The sequence below is a fragment of the Myotis brandtii genome, unplaced genomic scaffold, assembly GCF_000412655.1.
Source record: "Myotis brandtii unplaced genomic scaffold, ASM41265v1 scaffold2195, whole genome shotgun sequence".
NCBI classification, from domain to species: Eukaryota; Metazoa; Chordata; class Mammalia; order Chiroptera; family Vespertilionidae; genus Myotis; species Myotis brandtii.
Genome location: NW_005358236.1, coordinates 167337 through 185988, shown reverse-complemented (window position 1 = coordinate 185988; position 18652 = coordinate 167337). Strand labels below are relative to the sequence as shown.

The 18652-nt window shown below is 40.0% G+C and overlaps 1 protein-coding gene across 1 annotated transcript in view; it reads right to left on the bottom strand.

Moving 5' to 3' along the window:
- The window catches only part of CD96 (CD96 molecule), a 98092-nt gene that overhangs the window by 63226 nt on the left and 16214 nt on the right, over positions 1–18652 (bottom strand). The window contains 3 exon segments of the mRNA XM_014539502.1: positions 1038–1093; positions 4777–4984; positions 6456–6499. Of these exon segments, the coding sequence (XP_014394988.1) occupies positions 1038–1093; positions 4777–4984; positions 6456–6499 (308 nt within the window).

Below are 18652 nucleotides of genomic sequence, written 5' to 3'. Positions count from 1 at the left end.
TCTAAAACCATCCCACAGAGTCTGAGCTATAATTCAACTGTCAAATTACATGACTGATATTCAGCAGGACTAGACATCATAAGTAATTTAATGTTCTTGGGGCTAGAAGAAACTAGAATATAAGTATAATTTTCTCTCATCCCATGTAATAGGAAATAGGAGAGTTAATGAGAGTATCTTTTATTTGGAGTTATGAAAAGCTTGAGTAAAATCATAATGCCACAAGACAGTTGATTAACATACATAATAGTAATATGAACAAAACAACAAAATGATATTTATTGAGCAATTAATATATGCCACACTATCTACTAAGAACTTTTCATAGGTTATTTCATTTAATTCTTAAAAACAACAATGTGCAGATACTCATCTAATCCCCTCTATATGAGTGGGAAAACTGACTACAAAGCTGTGAAATAACTTGCTCAAGGTCACAGCCAGCAAAGAGAAGAGCTGGCAAGTGAGCTCTGAGCTCAGATTCCAGGTGATTAGAGGCTGGGAACTACCTACTAGAAACTGAAGTCAGAGGGTCTACTTTACTTCCCCTTTTCTCTTGCCCTTTCTCCTGCTGCTAAGAAATAGCCAGGCTCTGAGGAGTACATAAGGACAGCTTTCTTCTTGTTAACTTCAAAATAAAAACAATGGGAAAGCTGGTACAGGAAATGGCTTTGAACAAATTAAATGTCAGCTGAGCATAAAACTCATTCTTTCACCAGGATTCACACTGCTCTCTGCCCTACTTTTCCTTCACACTCTACTTCAATTTTTATTAAAAAGAAATTTAAGCTATTGAGACTTTTTTTTTTTCAGAAAAAATAAGGACTCGTGACCACAGATCACATACTCTGAGAGCCCAAAGTCAGAAAGTAAGAATGCCCATTAGGTTTCCAGCTTCAATTCAACTTCCCTTCTACCTCACCAGAAATTAATTGGCTGAGGGCCAAAGAGTAATATCCTTTGGAAAAATGTTCTGGACAACGATGTAACCTCGGTGTGTTATACTATAAATTTTCAAAGGCTTTAATGTGACTCACCTCTCCCAAGACATCCATGGAGTTATTTTCCATAATCATGGGGATTTCTGGCTTAGCTTAAAGGCAAAGAAAACACAGTTAGTGGCACGCAATGCCATCTTACCTGACTACTAGTGTGTGTGTGTGTAAAAAATTCGTCATTTATAATATATTAAAATTAAACTCTCACTGTGTGCCTGACAGAATGTTAGATTTTTAGGACACAAAGGTGGGCAAATAATCTTCACTGTGCTAAAAGTATTTATATTTTCTTGAAAAATACAGATACATAAACAAGAAATTAGAAAACGCTGAGATAAATACCATAATTGAGGACATATAGGATTTGAAGAAAGCTTTTAAGAGAAACTGCTAACCCAACCTTGGAGAATAAGAGGAAGCTTTTGAAATTTGCTATATCTAATTGATAGTTGAATTATGATTACTACTGAGTCAGGTGAAAAGGGGACTGTGGAGGAGAGGAGGGACAGAAATACAGTATAATGTATAGGCCTCTGAAAGGGACAGGAAAGACACTTTATACTTCAGTTGTTTGGTACTAGAAACTATTAGGAACTATTTCAATGATTTTGTTATCCTGCTAAAGTATAGGTGCCTCAAAGCCAGGCTGTTTTATTCATCTCTTCATCTCAAGCACTTAACAGAGCCCAATCCAAAATAGGTATTAACTATATCATGTTGAACTTAAGTGATTTCAAGTAAGTTCTTTACAAATTTTTTAAAATTTCATTTTATTTTTATTTTGTTAATCCTCACCCAAGGATATTTTTCCATTATTATTTTTTTTTTAGAGTGAGTAGAAGGGAGGATGAGAGACAGTGAGAAAGAAACATTGATGTGAGAGAGACTCATCGATTGGTTGCCTCCCACACACTGTTGGGGATTTAGCCTGCAATCTAGGTATGTGTCCTTGGCCAGAATCAAACCTGGGACCCGTCAGTCTGCTGGCGGATGCTCTATCCACTGAGCCAAACCAGTCAGTATTCTTTTTAAAAAATTTAAATATATTTTTATTGATTTCAGAAAGGAATGGAGAGGGATAGAGAGATAGAAACATCAATGATTAGAGTCATTGATCGGCTGCCTCCTGCATGTACTGCACTGAGGATGGAGCCCGAAACCCGGGCATGTGCCCTGACTGGGAATTGAACCATGACCTTCTGGTTCATAGGTCAATGCTCAACTACTGAGCCACACTGACTGGGCTCAAGTAAATTCTTGAGTACAGCAGACAAAGCCGTCTATGAACCAGTGGAGAAAATATTAAAATATTAAGACCCTGTCACAGGTGCTGTTAATGCCTGCAAATCCACTTGACATTTGACTTTACTTGCTGGTCAAGAGACCTCACTAAGTAGGGGCAAATGTGATACTCTCCTAAGGATTTATTGGGGTTAGGGGAGCCCACTGAGTCCACAAGCAGGGCAAACAAGAAATCCCAGAGAGTTTGTGGCGATAACAGATGGGGAGTTGGTGCCTAATACCCCAGCTTCCTTGCCTCTGATGTGTGTTCTTCCAGAGTTCCCCAGGGGTTCGAGCTCCAAACCCACAGCTTGATCGTGTACATTCTATTATCTTCCTTCCTCTTCTGATGTTTCAGAGGATTACCTCTCAAACAAAGGAATTCAACCCAAATCCTCCTCTCCTTGCTTTCTTTCAGGAGAACCCAAACCAAAATACAACTCTAAAACACTGAGGAGAGGAGGGACATTTCTGACCTTCTGTTGGCAACAAATACCATAGAATAAAGGACCCAAAAGAAAGAACAATTACTAAAAATTGCAGGGGTGGTAGAGATTATTTTTGAAGCTCAGGACAATTAGATTTAGAGCTGAGGAGCGGGAATTTGTAATGGCAGATGACTTACCACTAAGGAAAGGAAAGTTAAAGGAGACGAGTGAGAGAGATGCAGGAAGCCACAGAGGAGCTGGGCAAACGTCCAATCCCTGGTCTGTTAGAGAGTAAAGGCATTGTCAGGAAGAAGAAAAGAGCTGGATTTGGGCATGTAGAATGGGTCTGTGGTACACTTGGGTATTTATTTTGAGGTTTTCATATTTTTATTTTTGGCTTCATCTATTTGAGGAATAATCAAGGAATGCAGAGTGGATTCTAAATGAACTATGTATTGTGCTTCTATGCCAAGGCCATGATGATATATGTTCAGGTGACACCCACAAATAGGTTCAGACTAGATGAGACTATTCTAACACAACCTAGCCAGCCCATTTGGTAAAGGAGAAAGTCCAGGAAGCAGGGAAAATCTAATTATATCTACAAGGAGGCAGAATCTCCTATTTTTAAGCATGTACTGGAAGGAGTTCAAAAAAGAAACAGAAATGTTGAGACAGATGTACAGATAGATAGGGTGAAAAGAGTGAGATGTAAAAGTCAGAAGCGGTCAAGACCAAGATGAAAGCATTTTAATGCAGCAAAGAGGACACAGTTTAATTTGACATGGCAATTAGGTCAAGTTACAGTGCAAAAACCCTTGGTCAAAAGGGACACAAATTGCATTATTTAGAATTGATATTTCTTTGCACATCCCGGATGGCTGCCTTCATTGATTTGCCAATAGTAAGACCAGATGAGTTGGTTTCATGTTTGTGCTAAGACAGTCACACCTCGGTAAGAGTGCTGAGGGTGATAATCGATAAAAGAGATGAACAGTCTTTCCCAACTCTTCACAGAACATTGTTTAGGCTCCATAACGAACCTGACCATCAGGGGCGATTGATTATTTCCTAGCCCGTCCATGGGGAGAGCTGGGGAAGGAGGGAAGGAGGGCAGGAGGAAGAGACAGAGGAAAACTATAAGCAAGAGGCTTCAAATTATATTAATCTTGGCTGTAGCTACTCCATCTTTATGAACTGCAGGGCTGGCATTTCCTTCAAAATACTGAATTCTGTGACCTCTAATAATAATGCAATGAGATTGTAAGTAAAAACAAAGATTTTCTTTTTACTTGTTCTGTCAGTCGTGACTTATGTTTTGTAAAGTTATTTTCTTTTCGTTTACCTTATTTTCAAAATCAATTAATTGCTCACCCGCATCACTGCTTTTCTCTCTGCCTTAATTTAGAAATGCTGTTTTAAAAAGCACATTTCTTAGTCACAAAGATGAAAAAAAATATTCAAAGCTAGGAGTTTTTGTTTATTAACATTTCCTTGCATCACTGAACAAAATAGAATTTTCACATTTCCCCCTCTCCCCCCAGTTTGGACCCTGCAGAGTCAGAGGCCCCTACTGTGGGCGTCCTTGCTGGAGGAGCTGGCCTGCATTCACCCCAGCTGGCTTTGGCGCTGTATGGGGGCGATGCCCGGAGAGCGTCTCTGGAGCTCTGTTCATCATCCTTCTATTCTCACACTGGCCTTATTCTGTCTTCCTCCAGCAAGCAACTGAGACAATTAGATAGCTAAGCAATTATACTTTGGCAACTATAATTAAAGAGATTTCCAGTATTCTTAGGACATATTAAAATTGTAAGTAAGGGAGTGGTCACCAGGAAACTGACCAATTGTGTGATTTCAATCATCTAATAACAGAATCGTTATTCTTTCACTTCTTATCCTCCTCCCCAGCCCCAACATGGAAGGCAGGTATCAAGGTAAACAAAACTCCTGAATAGCTAGCCTTGGGTGGCTGCACTCCAGGTCACAGGCTGTTTCCTCTCTAGGGGGAAAGTGAGGCAGGCAACAGGGATGGCAGGATGGTGGGGAGTCCGGAGAACAAACACTCTTACCGAAAACCTTGACCGTGGTGGAGCTCCTGAAGATTTTGCCAGGCCTGACTATAACGTGGCAAGAGAACTTCCGGTCATCGTCGTGGATTTGGACTGGAGAGAGGTAGAGCCCATAGTCTGCACCTAGCTTGATTCTGTCTTTAAATAATGTGGATTTGCTGATGCGGTGATCCCGGGTGAAAAGTGTTTCCTGAGTTCCATTATCTTCCTGGTGAGAAAAATAGTTACCAGTCATTGAGCACTCAAGTTGGCTAGCTCTGGGCTAGGTATTCCACAAGTACTAATTTATATCTTGTAAAAAGAGAGATATGAACGAAGGATTGAAATGAAGAGGTACTAGTATTTAGTATGTTACTAGACAAAATATCATTACCCTTGACTTTCAGCTAAAAACGATTGTCAGTTTCTCCTAATATGAACAGATACTTGCTGCTCTTCTGTTGAGAACTCCCCCTTTGAATCCTCTATAAGCTGCATATTTGGGGGGCACACAGCATTGGGGGCTAATGGCAGATCACAATCCTCATGCCAAATTCAGAAATCTTAATGGCAAGGTGTGCTGAGAAGGCTTTATGTTTTGCCTATAAAATCTTCAACTGAACTGGATAATTATAGTCACCCTCTCTCCCAGCATAACTTTAGAAAGCTCTCATTTAGGTCCCCTCAGGGCCAGGACTAGGATGAGGTAAGGAGACTCCTAGGGCACAAAATTTAAGGAGGCACTTACTCTCAGGGTCTTGTAAATGCACCCTGGGCACCTGAGAGTGAGCGCCTCCTTAAATTTTATGCTGTAGGCACTTCCTTTCCTCCTTACCTCAGCCTTGTCAGTCCTTGCCCTTCTGCCCTCATTATTTCTATGTTTGTACTGCCTTCAAAGAGGACTCATGAAGAGTAGGCTGTAAATGTTAATCTGAACTTTGGAGACCAGAGATCATTTGGAGTATTTGTTTCCTCTCTTCCATGTCCTTTCTTGGGTCTGTGAAGAAAAGTCCCATTGTTCTTGCCCACCTCATTATTTCCATGGACAAGGTCCTGGGGGTGTCAAAGCATTGGTCCATTCAGTCATTCTGCTGACTAAGGGCCCAGTGAAGAGGGGACTCTTGAGGGGCAGAGGATAGAGGAAGGGGTATGTCCTTATACCCTTTAGTATAACAGCATGCTCAATTCAGTTGCTTTGAAAACACTCAGATGCATAAATTTATTCTCTGGGGGTTTGAACTCAGTTGTTCTGGGATGAGCCCCTCAGTGGGGCAGGGCTGAGAACCACGGGTCTAACTCTAAACAACAGGTGGATCTTACGCACAGGAGCCAGGGGAAATGGAGGGAACTAAAGCGGGTGAGGTGAACAGGAATGCATCTGGTGGGGAAGAAGTCATGAAATAATGAGAACAATGATCTGACTTGGAATCTCTAGTTTAAAAAATGAGACAGATGCAGGGTGGAAGAAATGGAAGCAGGTGAGTGAGAGAATTCAAGTATGGGGTAGGAGCAGAAACAGTGGAAACAGGAGCGTAGACTTTTTGAATAGTTTATATAGATATTTCCAGAATATATTTAGTAGAAACTCTTATGTAAGACACAATTCTATAAATAACTATGGCTGGGATTGGTATCATCTTTACAAATATATATATATATCATACCCTGCTTAAGACCTACTCCTGAAGCAATGCACACACCTTTATTCTCACATAAAGAAGGACCTATGTGTCTATCCTGCTGTCTTCTTAATGAAGAAGTACACAGAAAGTTAAAGGGAGAGAGCTTATATTCTGGATACCAGGGCTCCAAAAGGAGCCTTAAGAATTAACTGGCACTTGACTCAGCATCTGCAAACCTGGAGCCCAATAATTAAGGAGGCAGGCTCCCCCTACAGGTCTTCCAGCTCAACAAGCTTGATTTTATAGATCCTGCTTTATGCACAGGGACTGTTTTGGTGAGGATCTTGGAGTTCAAAATGCTGCTTGACCTTTAGTAAATGACTTGCCACCTGGAACATTTCCATCTGTCACTCTGTTGTGGGAAGAAGGGCAGTCAGAGGCCACGGTTGGAGACTGGCAAGGAAAACTACTTTTTCCTTTATTGTGTAGCTGAGTGTGACTAACCTGGGTGGTTTCATTGGTGGAGGAAAGATACAAAAAACAAAGCAAAATAAAACCCCCCAAACCACAATTTGCTCCAGGGTTTGTTTGTTTTTCTGGGCAGTTGACTGTTGTCGAGGAAAAGGTTTGTTCCTTTGTTGGGAAAGATAGGATTCAGTTGCAAAGTTATGCCTGGTAACTTACAACATTCAGAGATCCGGAAAGAACCTAGAATCCCAGTTATAGAGGGGCCAAGGCAAGACTGCCCATGGGTGGCTGCTTTCATGGAGCAAATGGGATGAGAGGCAGAAAAAACTAGTGCAGTCAAGCATTGAAATATCTAGAGCTGGGAGGGGGAGAATAATACCAATATCATGCTATGACCACTACTAAAATTTTATATTCTTATTAGTCATAGCTTAAGTTTATTTAGCTACTACTGTTTTAGGCACTGGGCAAAGTTATTCCAAGTCTTATTTACTCCCTACAACAATCTGGAATGAACTGAAGTTAAGTAACTTGCTCAAAGGTCACGCAAAATAAGAAGTCACTTAAGTCACAGCATCAAAAAGCAGGGATGCCCAGGACCAGGGACAAGTAAGCCTCAGAGACAACACACACTAATGAAAACCAACCCATCACACACACACACACACACACACACACACACCAAAACAAAACAAAACCCCACTTCCAGGAGTATCAGAAATGAAAAATTTAAAAGAAATTCCTAGAGGCCAGAGGCCTTTATGTAGGTGGTTGATTACAGAGGTGTGAACAATTTGCTGATTGAAAGGGTCCTTGATACCCTAACCCTAGGGGTCATAGAGTGTACTTCAGCTGCCACCTGATAATGATAATCTTAGGGTCAGCAGAAAACAGACTGGTAAGAGGTTCTTATTATATAGTCTTTATTCTTGTCTGTTTTTCTCTTCTTGTTCTTTTAAGAAAAAATTTTGGCAACTTTCATGGACTTCCAACTTAATGGACCCTATGATTTAATGGGAAATATAGATTGCACTGGCATACCTACACTAGTCCTGACACTCAATATATGTTCAATTAATACGAACTGTCCTCTAGCCTCGCTGATGATCAACCAGCTACTTCATGAGTATTCTTTATCTACCTGATAAACCGAGGAGCTATGGAGAGTCATAAAACCAACTCTTTAGAGATTAGTTTTTAATGCATAGTAAGAACAGGAATGTGCTCAGTTTTTCAATTGTTACCTTATTCACACCTCTCAATAATACCGTGAGGTCGGTACTATAATGATCCCCTTTTATTGATGAGGTAACTAAAACTTAGGTTACACACATATCCAAGACATGAATTCTGAGACAAAAGGAAAAACATGTACCCCTATATGCACTTATCAAAATACCCTTCCAAATTTTGCCTAAGTGGAAAAACTTAATAAAATTTCTATAATAATAAAAAAACAACTTAATGACTACATAACGCAGTGCATTGCTCAATGTGTTCTCCTCTGTCAACTCTTCTACAGGTGGTCGTGGAGGACACGATGCCATGAGGCTCAGGGACCACAGCCTGATTGGGAAACACCGTTCCCTGGACAATATAGCTGGGTCTCAAAATGGACAAACAGCAGCCTGGCTTTATTTAAAATGTTGATATTTTCTTCATCAGGAATTTTTCCTAAATTTTGATTTTAAAATATTTTATTAATATGTATATCTTGGTTACTGATCTTTTCGGCACTCCCTTAAATTGTCATCCAGGGTGTGAGCCCTATTTACCCTAATCTTGGCTCTTAGCTCACACAGCTAGTAAATGGAGGAACCGGGACTTGAAAAAATAATTTCCCCCCAAAGGCCATGCTGTTAATGACTTTGCTATATACAGCCTCACAAATGTAGTAGGATAAACAACCCTTGCCTTTTCTGCTTAGAGGCTATTTGAGAAGAATTAATGCACAAGAAAAATTAATACAAAACCATACCCCATACCCATAGAAGAGAAATAAACATATAATTAAGTTATGAACAAGAGTTAGGTAAGTTGCATGATAAGGGGTCCTATTGAATCATGAAACACTGCTTCCCTGTGTCCCTTAAAGACCTGACAAACCTGGGAATGAATGGTGGAGGTTTTCCTATTTTTGTACTAGAATCAGAATTTCCAATCCAGAAAAGGGACATTGGTACTATTTGATTTCGTGACATTATTTCATCCCTGGGATGCCGCAAGCTCTGAGTCAGCGCTGGCGGTGTTGACTACAGCACATGGTGGGCGTTGAGTGCCTATGGCTCATTCAGTAAATTCGGTTAACTGTATTGACTGCTGCTTCTTTATCTCCACACTGCTTCCTATCTTCATGCCCCCCGCCCCCCCCCCATTTATTTTCTGTCCAGGTCCAGTCAGTGCTGTCCAAGCAGCTGCTTGTGAAGCCCCCAGGTCCACTCTGTAGGGCACTAGAACAATATTTTTCTAATCATCACAATTTAATCAACACTGTGTAGGTTGGCTGGCACTTTAGGTTTGATTATGATGAAGACAAGTAGAGGCGACTGTCATCTGGTAGAAGGCGGCAGTTTTGTTTTCTGAATTGCTAGGCTTCTCATAGGTATGGAAAACCAGCATTGTTTATTAGCACCATTTATCTTTTTGTTTAGCTATAAAACATCAAAAATATTAAAGAATAGTATATCTATAAACATACATTTATAGATAAAAAATTAAAAAATATAAGCATCTAGGTTTTTAAAAATGTTTTTTATTGATGTTTAGAGAGAGAGGAAGGGAGAGGGATAGAAAGATAGAAACATAAATGAGAGAAACATCATCAATTGGTTGCTTTCTGCATACTCCCCTCTGGGGATTGATTCCCAGGCATGTGCCCTTACCAGGAATTGAACTGCGATCTCTTTGTTCCTGGGTCAACGCTTAGCCACTTAGCCACACCAGCCAGGCAGCATCTAGGTTTTAGTTATATGCCTTTATCGCTAATATTGAACTGTTTGCTGAAATATTTCTGTCCTTCTTGTTGTGATTTTAAAGAGAAAAACCATGGGTTTCTCTTTGTCTACAACTTTGGGAATAAACATTTCCTCCTGCCCCTTATCTCCCCAAATTGTACTCATGGGTCCCAGGGTTTTAGTACATGTCTGTCATTTGCTGGTCAACTGTTTTTTAAATATTCAGCTCAAACATAATCTTTGAAAGATTTCCCAGGTCCATCTAGTCAGAGTCAAACTATTTTCCCTGTTTTTTTTTAAATTTATCAAAATTCTATTTCATGGTAGGAAATATATCCAATATAGTTTGTATCCCTGTAGGAGCTAGTACCCAAAACAGATTTGCATATATTGGATTGAATTGAAATTTATACTGTGGGAAATCAGGATGATTGTTTGGAATAAAAACAGAATATTAGATATATGTAGAAGCTCCCAGGACAAGTCTGCAGAATTTCCCTGATGAATGTATGTTTGTGCCCCAGGACATAAATGGGAAACATATCACTTGTCCTTTTTCTACCAACTGCATCCCATCTAAACGTTCATGTATTGTGCGATTTCTAATATATCACCTGCCATTCACTCAGACCTTCAGTGTCCACTGAAGGGTTAACCCTTGGTGTTCACTTAGTTACCTTCCATGCTAGATCAATGTTGGATACCCTAATTGTGCCTGATGCCTGTCTACTTCAGTGTAGTCACAATTCTGGAAAGTAACTTCCCCATATGCAAAGGATCTGCCCATGAACACATTTAGCACAGCCTTCATATGGGGTCAGATACATATACCAAATAATTTTCTAAAGTTAACAGAGGATCCTAATAATCTCCATCAGGGTCATAACTGATTTAATTAGATGCTATAAAATTCTACACATAGGAGGGCATATTTTTTATTTTCCAGTGACCTAGATTAAAATAATTTTAGTTTCTAAAATTGTTTGCAGACTCTAATGCAGACTTGAAAATGGGAACGTGCATAGCTTCCTGGAGCTACTGAGTTTATTACAGCAGGTGTCTGTCCTCCTGAGCTCATCTCCCTCATCTCTGAATTTTATAAAAACCACATTATATAATGTTTGTGAGGACAACTGGCTTATTGTTATGATTGTTATTGCTACTTTAACAAGAGATTAAAGAACTAAAATAGGGATTGGAGAGGATATTTATGTCCTCTGCAGACCTATAACAGTCTTGGCATGAAGTGCTGCAGTTTATTCCTTAATATGAGGAAATTAGATAATTTCATATCAGACTTGCTGAATCCCGCAGCCTCCAACAGCATGGAGCACGGATGTAAATCAGAAGAGCAAATAGATTTTGACATTTAAAAATGGAATGCACAGTAGGAATTTAATCAGCACATTTACCAATATAATATTTCCTTTGAAGAGAGGTTTCTTTCAAAAAGACACCTCCGGTTCTCTGTATCATGAGGCATTGTTTGAAGTGACAGCATGGCTTGAGGTTCCAGCAGAAGTTTAGGATTCACTCTCTCAGTGTGTGACCTTAGGTGCACTCTCTCTGCCCCTCATTTATCCTAACTGTCCTGGCAGGATCCAAAGATGAGGTCTATTTAGTCTTTTTCATTTCTTTAAAGAAAATTACTAGATAAGGATGCCGTACCATTTATCAAGTCACTGACACTTAATGAGCTGCTATTCATTAATCAATCAAATGCATAGCATCAATTTAGTGACCATCAATTTAATATGAGGACAAGGAATAGGACTGTGGGGGAAGGAGACAAAGAGACACAGAGCCATTCCATTATTCATTGAGTGCCTATGTTCTAGGCACTATACCAAATGCTAAGAATTTTTGAAGTGAGTGATAACTTTATGTGCTGGAGAAGCTCATAGTCACACAAAGGACACAGATCAAGTGAAGGTTTTACATTTTCTTGGAAAAACAGACCACACACCCTAAAGATAAGATAAAACACTACCAATCAACTTACTTAGCCAGCAAAAATCTGGATAGTGAAGATTTACTAAACTTTAATATTATTTATTATTATTAAGCTTTATTATTCCCACTGTTAGTTGAGTTTATGATAATTGGGGTAGAAACTATTTGCCTATTCGTGGAAAACATTAAAAATGTAAGCCAAGGTATAGAAAGTACATTTCCATTACTGTAATGTTTAGTATTGTAAGTTTCTGCCCTCCCCCCCACCCAGGTCCTCTCCTCTTCAGAACCTTTGCTTAAGAACCAAATTGTATCGCATTTGTTAAAAACAATTGAATTATACTAACCATAGGCATCATGCCCAGAAAGCCTTATATTTTAAAAACCAAACACTATGAAAAAATAAGAGTGTTTTCTGACCGATAACAAAGAGACATTGGACAATTTAGCACAGTGAGAAAGATACTTTAGAATATTTTTTCCTTTCATTTTACTGACTACCCAAAATATATGTAGCCAGAGAGAAATTATCTGTAGGTTGTATTTCAAGGCCTACTAGCAGGTCAGTTATTTTTTATTTGTCACATCCCCAGAGAAATCTTTTTATATGAAGGGTCTACTTTCCAAGACAGTCCACAAAAATCTAGGTCAACTTGAAATATGAGTGATAACTCATGCAAATGCAGTATTTTGCAAACTATCAGCTGCTAAGTTCATGGATATCTATGATTCTGTAAGAATTTTTAAATTTTGTGTTTTTATTGTGATGACAAGCTAAAAATAATATAATCATGTTCTGGATCATCTAAATGAATACTCATTTTGTGATTCTCAAAATTATGTTTATGATTATCTTTATAATTCCTTTAGTCTTGTGTTATTGTAACCGTGCAGAAGCCTTATTTTCACATTATTGCAGGAGTCCCTGCCCCCCCCCCCACTTTTCCCCTTTGCCTACCTCCACCCTCCCCTACCTACCTCTTCCTTGGACTTTACCAAATTATTGTCTGTGTCTATGGAATATGCATAGGTGTTCTGTAGCTATTTCCTTTATCTTCTTTATCCAATCACTACTCCATCCCTCTCCCTTTGTGCATCAGCCAGTCTAGCATTCCATGTATTTCTGCTTCTGATTACATTTTGTTCATCAGATTTTTTTTTCATTAGATCCCACATATTAGTGAGATCATATGGTATTTGTCTTTCTCTGACTGGCTTATTTCACTTAGCATAATACTCTCCAGGTCCATCCATGCTGTTGCAAAGCGTAAGACTTCCTTCTTTTTTACAGCTGCATAGTATTCCATGGTGTAAATGTACCACAGCTTTTTGATCCACTGATCTGCTGATGGAAACTTGGGATGTTTCCAAACCTTAGCTATTGTAACTAATTCACCTATGAACATAGGAATGCATATATTATTTCTGATTGGTGATTAGGATATATTCCCAGAAGCGGGATAGCTGGGTCAAAAGGCAGTTCCATTTTTAATTTTTTGAGGAAACTCCATACTGCTTTCCAAAGTGGCTGCACTATTTTGCATTCCCACCAGCAGTGCACGAGGGTTCCCTTTTCTCCACATTCTCGCCAGTACTTGTTATTTGTTGATTTATTGATGCTAGCCATTGTGGCAGGTGTGAGGTGATATCTCATTGTGGTTTTAACTTGCATTTCTCTGATGATTAGTGATGTTGAGCATCTTTACATATATCCATTGGCCATTTGTACATCCTCTTTGGAGAGGTGTCTAATCTTATTTTTTTAAATATGCCCTTTATTTTGATTTTTCCCCCTTTGATTCAAACTGGCCTCAGCCAGTGCCTGGACTCATCTACCTCCCTCCCCTTGCTTACTTATTAAGTCTCAGGAAAATGAGGTTCTGGTCAGTATCCAGTAGTCTTGGGTCTATTGACTACAGATACAGAGTTTTCAATCAAAATAATAATAATATCTTGGCCTCAGTTATGTTTTAGCTCTGGAAAACGGAACAATCTCACAGAACAAATCCTTGTGAATGGGACAGAAAAACCTCCATTGTTCACATCAGGACTAGATGGAATGATTAATTACCTGTGACTCTGGGCATGGCACCATATCCTTAATAAATCCGTACTTTCTTGGCTGCAAACTCCTGTTCATGTCTTATGGGGCTTTGATGCATGCAGGCAAATGCCCTTTCAGTCCGGTAACATTATCTGATTTAACAGTATTAGAGGTGGATTATGTATATTGGTTAATAGCTGGCTGCCATTTGATTGGCTTAGAAAATTTCTCATAAAATTCCAGATTTCTGAATTTTGAAGTCAGAAAACAAGACAACTATAGGCCTGCCGATCCCTGTGGCAGTAATAGAGCTAACCAGTGGCTGTTTGTAATATAGGTCCTCCTTCTATCAGGTACATTTTCCACCTATCTATAGATATAAAACCCTAATATGCAAATAGACCGAACAACTGAACAACCAGTCACTATGATGTGCGCTGACCACCAGGGGACATGTGTGGAACATGGCAGGCATTGGCAGCAGAGCACGGAACATGGCAGATGTCAGCTGCAGTGGGATGGTGGAGCAGGTAAGCAGGGGCGCCAGACCAAGGCGGGGTGCTGGTCGCTGTTATCTGGGCGAGCCTCTGGTGGTTACTGAAAATTCTTTGCCTGGCGCTGGTCCGATCAATCGGCGCCCTCAGCAGGTGCAAGTGGTGGCTGCTGGCCCCAATCACCCCTGAGGGCTTCTTTACCTCCCCTTGCTCCTGAGGGGTGATCGGGACAGCAGCTATCACTCGCACCTGCTGATAGCACCAGCCCCAATCTCTCCGTGCTGTCAGTGGTGCAAGTGGGGCCGGTGCCATCAGAGTGTGGGAGCAGCAGCAGCGGAAGCGGGGCTTCTGGCAGACAGGGGACTAGTGGCCATGGAAGGAAGGGCCGGGCAGGGGTGTGGTGGATGGGCTGAGACCCGCCCTGTGCCCACCGCAGCCTCGTGGCCCACAGATCCTTTCAAGGTGCACAAATTCATGCAGTGGGCCCCTAGTATTTTATAAGCATTAGATTTTGTGTTTCCCCACATAAAGCAATGTTGTGTGTTTCCCAGGATGTGACGGAAAGCATTCTGAGAAAAGGGAGTCTATCCCTAGGCATATGTTGTTGGTAAAACAAACATTTGTGAGTAGGGGCTTCTACTGGAGATGGCTTTTCTCCAGAGCACCATCACACGCTTTTCTGTAATGGGGGCTTGGCATATAGCTTGAAATAGAAACTAACCTTTAGAAACTAATTTCTAAATCAGTGCATGCATAGACTCAAAGACTTGCTGAGTGTCTCCCCACAACCATTCCCAACCTGACCCATAATACCTGTCCCTCATCCAGTATGTGCTTCCTTCCCTATTATTATTTGTTATTCATCTTTATATCATTAATATTTAAAGATCATTGCAGGTATTCACTGAAAAGGGCAGCACTTACCACCAACCATGCAAAGGTGAACTCAGATGAAATTCCCGAGGAGATATTTTGAAGGCATGGTATTTTCAGAGTCTGATTTATCTCTATTTCTATTGTATTGTGGCTTCTCCATTCTTCCTGTGTAACTGTAACAAAACATAAGGTGGAAAAGACATGGATCTGTGATTGGTTTATAAAGTGCCTTTTATCAAAGAAACGAGAACCGTTTTAGCATAAAGATTCATCCATCCTCAGGGTATACCTATGAAGTAAAGAGGAGAAATCCCATTAGAGTCCTTACTGTGTTGATGGCAAAACAAAGTTACATTTCTCTAATTAATTCCCTTTCAATCTGCACAAATATCATACACCAGGCCACTAGTTTTAAATAAAACTACATTGAAAACCTGTCAAGAAAGCACCTAAATAAGAGCACTGAAAGTAATTTTTCACCACTGAAAAATTATAGGGACTCTTTCCTAAAAGAATTAAGTTCACAATTTGACATGTTCCTCTGATTTATCCCTAAATTCGTGCTCAGATCACCAGATCACATTTCCTTAATCAGATAAAATGTAAAACATTAAATCTTAGCCTATAATTGCCCTTTTAAATTCTTAATATTTTAATATTTTTATGTCTGTGAACCTAAAACAGCAAAATGAGTGGAAAGTACAGAGAGTTCCCATATTCCCCTTGGTCCCATGCTTGCACAACCTCCCCCACTATTAACATCCCTAATCACAGCGGTATATTTGTTACAATCATGAACCTACCCCGACTCATCTTTATTACCTAAACTTCATAGTTTATTTACATTAGGGTTCACTCTTGGTGTTGTGCAGTCTATGGGTTTTGACACATGTATAATGACGTGTTCACCATTGTGGTATCATACGGAACAATTTCACTGCCCTGAGAATGGTCTATGCTCCATCTATTCATCCCTCCCTCCCACCAAACTCCTGTCAACCACGGATTTTTTTTCCTGTTTTTATAATTGTCTTTATAGAGCTTATAAATTCCTTCAAGTAAAAAATGATACAGAAAAATATATAAGGAAAATCTAGGGAGACATCATTAACACATTGGTTTCATTTTTAAAGTGATATGAGATAAATAGCTGTCTATAGACTTTTTGTGTGGAAAGTTTTATACACACACACACACACACACACATACACATATATCCATTTTTTATTAAACTAAAACATCAAATAATAATACTATATACTAAAAGGTTAATATTCAAATTGTCTCCTTGACTGGGAGTTCGACTTGGAGTTTGACCAGGGGGCCAGGCTGTGCCACCAACCTCCTGTGGCCCCTCCCTCCGGCCACCCCCTCCCCATCAGCCCCCCAACAGCAGCTATCACTCGCACCTGCTGATAGCACCAGCCCCAATCTCTCCGTGCTGTCAGTGGTGCAAGTGGGGCCGGTGCCATCAGAGTGTGGGAGCAGCAGCAGCGGAAGCGGGGCTTCTGGCAGACAGGGGACTAGTGGCCATGGAAGGAAGGGCCGGGCAGGGGTGTGGTGGATGGGCTGAGACCCGCCCTGTGCCCACCGCAGCCTCGTGGCCCACAGATCCTTTCAAGGTGCACAAATTCATGCAGTGGGCCCCTAGTATTTTATAAGCATTAGATTTTGTGTTTCCCCACATAAAGCAATGTTGTGTGTTTCCCAGGATGTGACGGAAAGCATTCTGAGAAAAGGGAGTCTATCCCTAGGCATATGTTGTTGGTAAAACAAACATTTGTGAGTAGGGGCTTCTACTGGAGATGGCTTTTCTCCAGAGCACCATCACACGCTTTTCTGTAATGGGGGCTTGGCATATAGCTTGAAATAGAAACTAACCTTTAGAAACTAATTTCTAAATCAGTGCATGCATAGACTCAAAGACTTGCTGAGTGTCTCCCCACAACCATTCCCAACCTGACCCATAATACCTGTCCCTCATCCAGTATGTGCTTCCTTCCCTATTATTATTTGTTATTCATCTTTATATCATTAATATTTAAAGATCATTGCAGGTATTCACTGAAAAGGGCAGCACTTACCACCAACCATGCAAAGGTGAACTCAGATGAAATTCCCGAGGAGATATTTTGAAGGCATGGTATTTTCAGAGTCTGATTTATCTCTATTTCTATTGTATTGTGGCTTCTCCATTCTTCCTGTGTAACTGTAACAAAACATAAGGTGGAAAAGACATGGATCTGTGATTGGTTTATAAAGTGCCTTTTATCAAAGAAACGAGAACCGTTTTAGCATAAAGATTCATCCATCCTCAGGGTATACCTATGAAGTAAAGAGGAGAAATCCCATTAGAGTCCTTACTGTGTTGATGGCAAAACAAAGTTACATTTCTCTAATTAATTCCCTTTCAATCTGCACAAATATCATACACCAGGCCACTAGTTTTAAATAAAACTACATTGAAAACCTGTCAAGAAAGCACCTAAGTAAGAGCACTGAAAGTAATTTTTCACCACTGAAAAATTATAGGGACTCTTTCCTAAAAGAATTAAGTTCACAATTTGACATGTTCCTCTGATTTATCCCTAAATTCGTGCTTTAGTCTTCAGATCACATTTCCTTAATCAGATAAAATGTAAAACATTAAATCTTAGCCTATAATTGCCCTTTTAAATTTTAATAGACTTAATATTTTTATGTCTGTGAACCTAAAACAGCAAAATGAGTGGAAAGTACAGAGAGTTCCCATATTCCCCTTGGTCCCATGCTTGCACAACCTCCCCCACTATTAACATCCCTAATCACAGCGGTATATTTGTTACAATCATGAACCTACCCCGACTCATCTTTATTACCTAAACTGCATAGTTTATTTACATTAGGGTTCACTCTTGGTGTTGTGCAGTCTATGGGTTTTGACACATGCATAATGACGTGTTCACCATTGTGGTATCATACGGAACAATTTCACTGCCCTGAGAATGGTCTATGCTCCATCTATTCATCCCTCCCTCCCACCAAACTCCTGTCAACCACGGATTTTTTTTCTTGTTTTTATAATTGTCTTTATAGAGCTTATAAATTCCTTCAAGTAAAAAATGATACAGAAAAATATATAAGGAAAATCTAGGGAGACATCATTAACACATTGGTTTCATTTTTAAAGTGATATGAGATAAATAGCTGTCTATAGACTTTTTGTGTGGAAAGTTTTATACACACACACACACACACACACATACACATATATCCATTTTTTATTAAACTAAAACATCAAATAATAATACTATATACTAAAAGGTTAATATTCAAATTGTCTCCTTGACTGGGAGTTTGACTTGGAGTTTGACCAGGGGGCCAGGCTGTGCCACCAACCGCCTGTGGCCCCTCCCTCTGGCCACCCCCTCCCCATCAGCCCCCCACCAGCCGGACCCCACCCGTGCATGAATTTGTGCACCAGGCCTCTGGTATATAATAAAAACA